Source organism: Ammodytes marinus (genome assembly GCF_949987685.1).
Source record: "Ammodytes marinus genome assembly, chromosome: 2".
Taxonomy (NCBI): domain Eukaryota; kingdom Metazoa; phylum Chordata; class Actinopteri; order Uranoscopiformes; family Ammodytidae; genus Ammodytes; species Ammodytes marinus.
In genome coordinates this window covers 16,528,244-16,537,008 of record NC_137231.1, presented here as the reverse complement: position 1 = coordinate 16,537,008, position 8,765 = coordinate 16,528,244, and the positions used below count along the sequence as shown (strand labels likewise).

Sequence of the window (8,765 nt, the reverse complement as noted above, 5' to 3'; positions counted from 1 at the left end):
TATGTGCTAATGTTTTGGTTGGCGCTTTTGTTTGAGAAGTCACTTTTTGGGCCATTTAATACTTTAATACGTCCTTTTTTGTCCCGTCGCATTAACCGGATGGCCTGTCTTCTTGCTGGGAAGCATTTTCCGTTCTAAAAGTAGACCTAGCCTACATTTAAACTGCTTGTTTTGATTAGCCTATTTATTTGTAAACTAGAAAGGTTCTCGGGAACGATGTTTCAGCAGCCAATAAAGAATTTCAAAGTAAATTTCAATGCTTTGAATGCGGACAGCACTTTTTCCGGCGGCGACACCGTATCGGGACAGACGTCCTTTGACATCATCAAGCCCACGAAGATAACGTCGATAAAGATTATAGTGAATGGAAAGGCGAACGTCCATTGGTCAACAGGATCAAGAAAACATAGAAGACACCATTCGGCAACACTGGAATTCTTCAACTTCAATAACTTCCTCTTGCAAGAAAACAGTGGTAGGCTATGCGCTTATCGGTGCTTTATGAACGCATGACACTATCACAAGCGATCAGTAGACCTAATTGATCTGTCACTCGGTTTGTCTCCCCCTCTGTATAGCCGCGGGTGAGACAGAAATCCCCCCTGGTACTCACGTGTATCCATTTATGTGTCCGCTCCCGAACGGGTGAGTATGAGCAGAACTTTAGTTCCATTTCCAAGGACAGGTCTGTTATAAAAGTCCGTTTCGGGTGTTATTTATTTTGCTTGTATCTGTTGGAGAAAACTCTCATGTGTCACGTATACTTAACACTAGGTATTTGAACGGCCATATTTCATAGTTGTTTTCCTGGAAAAACCTGTGTGTCCTGAATAAAAAGCTGCATCAGCATCGTATTTATTCTCTTCTATTTTTTTTAATGCAGAAACTTCCCCTCATCCTTCACTGGGCTTAGTGGGAAAGTATCATACACCTTGACAGTGGGCATCAAAAGACCCTGGCATTTGTCTAAGGAATATGTGACAGAGTTCACCTATGTAAACCGCATTGATGCCAACCAGCCACATCTGCTTGTAAGTGATCCCTGGCCATGCTGGTCCCTAATTAACCACATGTCACTACGTGTGTGTGTGTGTGTGTGTGTGTGTGTGTGTGTGTGTGTGTGTGTGTGTGTGTGTGTGTGTGTGTGTGTGTGTGTGTGTGTGTGTGTGTGTGTGTGTGTGTGTGTGTGTGTGTGTGTGTGTGTGCTTGCGTGCGTGTGCATGCGTGCGCACGCTTAGCCCAAGGTTTTGCTTTGTGCTCATTCATTGAACACATGCATTCAGGACATGGAAGCATTTAACACTGAAACGATACAGGCTTAAAAAACTACTAGATTTTCACACAGGACCCTTTTTTCTAAATATGGCCTCATTAAGTGAGTTGTTGATTGACACCCCTGTCCTACAATGTAATGCACTAAGGAAATTAAAGTAGTAGCCTACTAACTGCTGATACACATTAATCATTTTAAAATGTAATTTGTCAGTTTCCATTTCATATGAGAAGTCCATTTTCCCATGGCATTCTAAAGATCCCGTTTGACTGGAATTCACTGGTGCACTGAGTGTATAATTTCCTGATAGTATAGTGGGTAATAAATCTTTAGCACTGGCGTTTACCTGAGCGCTTATTTTCCAAGCTTCATATATCATGTATGTTTGTGTCCATTACTGCACCTCTGTCACTGATTTGTTTCGTGGCAGGCTCCCCTCTCAGGAACCATCGACACGACGTTGGGCTGCCTGTGCTGTGTCTCGGGTCGCATCACAATGACGGCCACCTTACAGAAGAAAGTCTTCTTCCCAGGTACTATGTCAAATCATTTTGATGGTGAATCGTCTTTTGAAGATTTGGATTGAAATAACCAGATCCAAACACTGCATCTTTTCCTTTTTTTCCCCAGGCGAAACTGTGATAATAGTTTGTGACTTTAGTAACGGTTCGTCCAGAGTGGCTTCGCCAAAGGCCAAACTGCAACAGATCCAGAGCTATTACACCCACAACAGGGGCACCAGAAGGATTGTTCCCATAAACTTGGGGTCTGTGAACGGGGATCCCGTCGCCGCTCGCACCCCTTGCAAGCACGCCGAGATCATGCTCACTATTCCCCCGACCGCACCGCCCACCATCGATAACTGCAGCATCCTGAATGTCACTTATGTCATTGAGGTTGGTACCAAAAGGCACACTGATTTATGACAGTGAAAAGCTACAGCTTTCTGAAATAAATCATTCACTGGCCCTGTGTTCCAAATCTATGTATTCTACATACTACATCTGGCCATAAAAAGAGTCTAGTTAGGATGCAGTAGGCATACACTTGGGACATACTTTTACTTATTTATTTCATCATAATATTGCGCCTTGATCTTGCCTCTTGCTTTCATATCCGTTGCATCCCCGTTTGTTTTCATATGGATGCTCCGTGGATGTGAGGTCACTTCCGGTGCACACTGGATTGTGGGTCAGAATCGTCCAAATAGGATGCTGTTTTAAACACTAAACATCTCGGCCGGATGTAGTAGACATCTTAAATCTTTTTTTCTACCATACAAAATAGTAGCTAGTATGGGTATTGGAAACGCAGCCTTGGTCTCCCACAGAGCTTTGTTGTGCTAATTTTAAAAACATTTTACCCTGATGCTATCTGTGACATCTGTTTGGATTTTCAGTTGCTCATAACTCGGTTTATTAACTGGTCCTTTAATTCAGCCTCATGATGAATTTAAGTTCCTTTTAAATCTTGTGTCTCCTTCAGGTGAACTTTGGCACAAGAGCCTCACCCGGCATCCAAGTGCTGTTTCCCATCATCCTGTCTTACACCCCTGTAAACACTCCTCTGCCCATTTGTGAGTAAATCTGGGAATATTATGATGCTCCAAAAGTGTATATAATGATGTAACTCTGGAATGCTTTTTTTTCTTTTTCTTGACATGATGTTATTTTATACTGGTGGTTGAGCATATATTTCTTTCTATAGTTTTCAAAGATGGATCTTTTCTTTTGTTGCTTTTGGCAGACACCGGTAGCTAACTCAAGTCTTCCCACTGTCAAATGATATAGTATATCTGTTTTATCTGGTTGTGTTCGAACCTCTTTTACATGACTGCATGTATTGATATTTACCTCTGCAGGCACTGTCCTCTCTTGCCTTACTTTGTATCATCCTTCATGTTTTCACGTGGGATTTGTTGGCTTTTAAAACCTGTGTGCCTTTTTGGTCCAAAGATTACATTTCAATCATACAGAATGGGATTATATCTTTTACATGACAACCGTTTTTTTATTGTTTATTTTTTTTACATGATCTATTGGAAATTGTTGTAAGAAACAATTGCGTCTATGTCAGCATATCAAAGTATTGGTAAGAGTTGTTATTCCAACCTTAAAAGTTTGTACACCTTAGTGCTTTGTATATACAGTTACTATACAGTATATTAAATGCAAGCCAAGGACAAAAAGCCTTTTTCCCAATGTCTGTGTGTGTGCATGTGCGTGTGTGTGTTTTTCTCTGTACTGTTGACTATAGATTATTGCAGACATCTATAGGCAGACTGTTCTGTTTCATTGTTTGATTGAGTAGATTGATGGGAGCTAAGATATGTCTGCTGTTACCAAATAGTTACCAAATAGTATTGTTCTGTCCATCGGAATCTTTTAGGGATTGCCTCTTATAGTCCTGAAAAAGCTCGATAACCTACATTGATGTTGCGTAAATGTCATTGGAGAAGACATTAAAGCTGCAGTTGAGAGTTTCAGCCGTTGGGATTCCAACGGCTGTTTTCCCAACGCTCTACCTGCTGTAGCTCCTCCCTCCGAACGACAGCTATGCGCGTTCATGTTGCTCCTAATTTGGCGCTTCATCATTTTGTGTCAAAAATGGTTCAAAGCGCCCAACGCACCTACGCAGCTAGTGTTGTTGGTATCCGGGGAATGGTAAATTGAGGGTTTGTTGCATAGATAGTATAGTATAGATAGTTTGTTGGTGAAGACATTGCTATTCGCTGTCCGCCGTAGTAGGGCCAAATAGTAGTGTCAGACTGCTAGGGTCGTGAACGCTCACCCAACTGACACATCAACGTCGTTGCCAAGTGAACGGACAGTCCCACAGCCAATAAGAACGGAGAATCTGAGCCTCGCTCTGATTGGTCAAAATTAACATGAGCGGTGGCAATTTTTGGGGGCAGCACACAGAGGCAGGGGGGAGCAAAGTGATGAAAAAATATTTTCAGACCACTTCACCTACATATAGCTGAATGGCTATTATGACAGTTTTGCCAAATATTACAGTGAAAAAATTATCAACTCTAGCTTTAAGGATATATTTTTATTGTATATGTTTTATTTGCATGTCAAATTGTCAAATACACAACGTTGTAAACACCTTGTAGTGATGTGTTTTTCTCTATACACTTACTAAATTAAAAGTGTGGGAGCTGTAAAGGTACATGTGCGATAATGATGATGATGACCATGCAAACAGCTAAACCAACTTTTTGCTCTTTTTGCTCCGTTCATTGTAGAAAACCCAGCAAGTAGCTACCATGCTACCTGAATTCATTGTCTTTTAAGCCTAATTATGCATAATTGTGAACACCATCAGCTCAGTTTCCTGCAGGAAAGCCATCTCTTCTTTGCCATTCAGCTGGGGCTCACTCAATTAGAGCCACTTTGTTAATATTCACCAACTTCAGATGGCTGGCTGTTGGTATTATCTGATTCAAATTTTATTTTATTTGTTTAACATCATCTCAGGCTGCTCATTTTCATATAGAATTTTTTTTTATTATAAACTATGAAACCGATTTATACACCTTGACGTAGATGTAGATGTGCCGACAGTGTTGTTGTAATTACTCAGAGGGGGCAACAAAACTTACATACCGGTACTATCTTAAAAAGATTAAATTAATAGATTTAAACCAAATGAACACTCGGCCATACCTAAAATAATGTTGGTAATGAATGAGGGTATTATTTTTCACCCATTTTGTGCAGTAGAAGCAGTTTGCATTGCTTGTCCATAAAAACGTTAAATCTGTAAATTGCAACATGGTCAAAGCAGTAGAGAATAGCCTCAGGAGGAGCACCCAGTCTTCCCAAAAACATTTCGACAGGGCTGCATTCTAAAAAACGCTGACTATGACTACCATTGATTTACCTGGATGTCAAGTTTGCTTAAGACCCCGAAGCACCCAACAGCCTCAGGGCCCTCTGCCTCACCTCCATCCTAAGGGACCGGTTTTTCTGGTGCTTGACTGGTTTCCATGGAAAATCCTATAAACTCAGGGCTATCGTTTTGAATTGGCAGTATAACAAACCTGTTAGGAACTATCCAGTATACCGCTACTACTCTTTGCTTAATGTTATCCAGGCAAATTTCACAAATGCCGACATTGCAAGGATTGTTCTTTTCTAAAATATTTACAATTATGGTAAGTGTCATGAATAATAATAATAAGCTCCTGTTTGCTGGAAAGATTTGACTGCGTCACATAACTAGTACAGGCATTTTGTGAGAAAATATGGGTGGACCTCTCAAAAATTGCAACAGAAACCATTTCAACTGTTTTTGACTCATGAATATGTAATTAATAACATACTAAAAGTCTTAAGGAATCCAAGTGGTGGAAAGTTATTTTCTAAGGGGTTTCTTAACCATACCTTTATGTCAATTTTCGGCTTCCTAAAGTACTGTTTTATGGTAGAGGGGATATGTGCAAAATTGTTAACCTTTTCAGAAAAGCTTGAAACTTGGTACACTTATACAGTTTGGGGCTCTGAACATTTTCAGATATTAAGCCATTGCAAAATTGAATCATGGTTGCCATGGAGACCATTTTACTTTCCCATAGCCTAATTATGCATTTTTCATCATAACTCCTGAACCAAACATAATACCACACAACTAGTGATGTCTAACCCTATGTTTTCATGGTCAGGGATTACTATGATACCACACAGCATCAGAAACAGTTAAGGTCAATAGTTAAGGGTGAATCCAATGTTAATTATTTTTTATTTATACATTCTTTTCTGATATCCACACAAATCGTTCATTACTGTCCATATCAACCGACAACTTTGTTTAACAAGAGATATGGTACAATGCATGTGCAAATAAATGATTAACTATGAAGTCATAATATTAATTTGATTTAATTTTCTTGCCATAAATGTATTAAACGTTTTCAAGATAACAATGTCAAGTTATTTTTGGGTAATTTTTGCCTTTATTAGTTAGAGAGAGAGATCAGAACCATATGACCCGACAGCAGACCTGGAACTCATATGGAAAACTGCCATCCTGGTTGTCTCACAAAGGCCAGCATGGTCTAGTATGATGCAATTTGCACAGCATGGCAATCACCCGGGGTAAACATCCTTTGTGTTTACCCCATTGGTTGATATGAGACGTAGTGACCCTATGCATCTACTCCGCATGTAAGTTCCTTTGTGAACATGCCCACTGCCACAATTCCACCCCAATCATCAAATTGTATCAACCACTGGTGGAAGGCATTTTCTTATGAAAGCAGCTGAGCCAGAGGTTAGTGACTTGGGGGCTTCCACACTGATATTAGTTGTTGGGGTCCATTGGGCATGTTATGGTTGATGCTGGGAAGAGGAAGTGATAATGATTTTCTATGCAGCCGTTGTGCACATTATGACAGGGAAGATGTTTGGATGGGATTTGCATTGAACGAGTCCTTAATTGCCTGATTCTGCCTGATGCACTTGTTGTAACTCCCCATTAGCTGCAAGGAGATCCAAAATACTATGATGAAGAGATGTCATCAGCAGATGATACCTGCTGGAGATCGTTTATAAAACTCTGGTGTCAATTAAGTTGCTGCAATATATGCAAAGCTGATAGACGATGTCTGCAGAGAAGGATTGCCATTCTGATGTGATTCTCAGAATAAGATGACTTCTCAAATGCAAAACTGAATCCTTAAAATCCATTGGTAGACGTATTTTGCAAGTTTCTGAGAATTGGGAACTTCACCTTGAAACAATATCAGAAATGCTTCCTTTCATGGCAGTATCAGGGCATAATCTCTACACAAAATCAGCTCACATCTACAGTATGTGCAGACAGGGCCGCCCATAAGGGGTAGAAAGTGTGAAAGCTTTCTAGGGCCCAGCCACTTGGGGGGCCCATGGTCTTTGGAAGCCAAGAACCTACCTAGATAACCTTTATTTTAAGATTTTTAGATATGTATGTCAATATCTATTCAAAGTTGGGTGTTTACACAGAGCCGCGGCTCCGCTTAAGGCCATTTAAAAAGCAGTAGAAAAGCTACTTGTGTCTGGGTGTGGTTGTGAAAAGTATTTGGACCCCATGAAAAAAACAGGTTGGGTACCTTTTGTAGTTCTTCTACATTCTTATAAACAGGACAGGCTAGTTACTCTGTCATTGTCCTGAGTCTACAAACAGGTTTAAATGATCTATTCCCATAAAGTAAATTTTTGTGAAAAAGAATTTCCCTTTGGGGACTATAACTTCTAAAGGCTTTGACATAAGTCTTCAGGTTGACACGGCCAGCCAGGTCTGACCAGTTTTTCAGAAACCTGGCCAATTGACCAACCAGCCGAGTGATACCACAATGAAGCTGACGAGCAGCATCATCCTGTTTTAATCATTGTAACCACCAAGATCCTGCTTTCTGTATTGTTTCTAAAAATAAAAAATGAAAATAGACCTTAAAAAGTTCTTAATGCAAAGAAAGATACAAGGCACAAAGAAGTTGGAAATAACTGAAGGAACAGATTTGTGTTCAAAGATTAAGAACTTTTTTGTAATGATTTCAGTAATGTTTTCAGTAATTTTACAGTGATGAGAGCAGAATGAACTAAGCCTAAATGTTGCAACCAAATATAGGCCAACTTTATAGTTTTGAAGGGTAGGTTGGTTTGGTTATTCATGTAGAGAACCGCCTTTTTTTTCTTTTTTGTGTGAAGAATTTGTTGTTGATGTTAATTTTTAAGCGTTATTTATTTCAACAATACCACCAAAATATTTCAAATTATTTATTGTCATGTGCAGAAATACAAAAGAGTGCAATATTTGGTGCAGTCAATTAGTGTAAATGTATCTTATACCAGAAACTAGTAGCATAGAAAACGTGCAAATTGTGAAAAAACTTTTAGATTGCTTTAGTGGATACTAAAGAAGAACAATGTCTCTGTGTGAACTGATTATTTTGTAGAGATCTGCTGATCTGTTAAACAATTGTGTGAGTGGGTATTCAAAATAAATTGGTAGGTATGCTGGGCTAATCAGAAATGTACGTGCTACTATTGTAAAATAATAAGCCCTTGCTCCCCCAACTGTCCCTGCAAATCCCTGGTTGATAAGATAGTTATTCTCTCTACAAATACATGTATGTGTTTATTGAGAGATGAGCGCACTCACACGCATTGATACGAGTAAAGCATGGGTAAAGGGGGGGGGGCTCCATCTCAGGTTGGAGATGATGATGAGGAAGATGATGAGGAAAACCAGACTATGTTTGAGAAAACTTGCTCCAATGCTTCATACAACTATTAAATAAACGTAAAAGTCGATCTGAATACTAAGTTGAGGTTTTTTTATTAGTCAATTACAAAAGGCTACATTGAAATATGTCTTTTCACATATCCTCTCTCAAGTTACCACACTCCAGAGGGGGTCAGAGGGCAATGCATAGTCATGGTATGCATTGATTTACCCCTTTCACATTGCATTAGTACTGCTCTGGCTGCACTTTGGATTAGTAGTT

General features: G+C 39.6%; 1 protein-coding gene across 1 annotated transcript; it reads left to right on the top strand.

The window, feature by feature from the left end:
- On the top strand, positions 1-4,289 carry LOC307260941 (arrestin domain-containing protein 3-like). Its single transcript, XM_080041336.1, has 6 exons — positions 1-475; positions 579-645; positions 884-1,031; positions 1,704-1,806; positions 1,904-2,169; positions 2,759-4,289. Exons 1-6 carry the CDS (start codon positions 217-219, stop codon positions 2,855-2,857), a joined length of 942 nt encoding a protein of 313 aa, XP_079897462.1. The 5' UTR covers positions 1-216; the 3' UTR covers positions 2,858-4,289.
- The last annotated feature ends 4,476 nt before the right edge of the window (positions 4,290-8,765 follow it).

Excerpts from the sequence above, each read along its gene's own strand:
- LOC307260941 (XM_080041336.1), top strand. The coding sequence starts at position 217 with ATGTTTCAGCAGCCAATAAAGAATTTCAAAGTAAATTTCAATGCTTTG. Across the intron at positions 476-578 it reads CCTCTTGCAAGAAAACAGTG|CCGCGGGTGAGACAGAAATC; the intron begins GTAGGCTATGCG and ends CCCTCTGTATAG. Across the intron at positions 646-883 it reads ATGTGTCCGCTCCCGAACGG|AAACTTCCCCTCATCCTTCA; the intron begins GTGAGTATGAGC and ends TTTTTAATGCAG.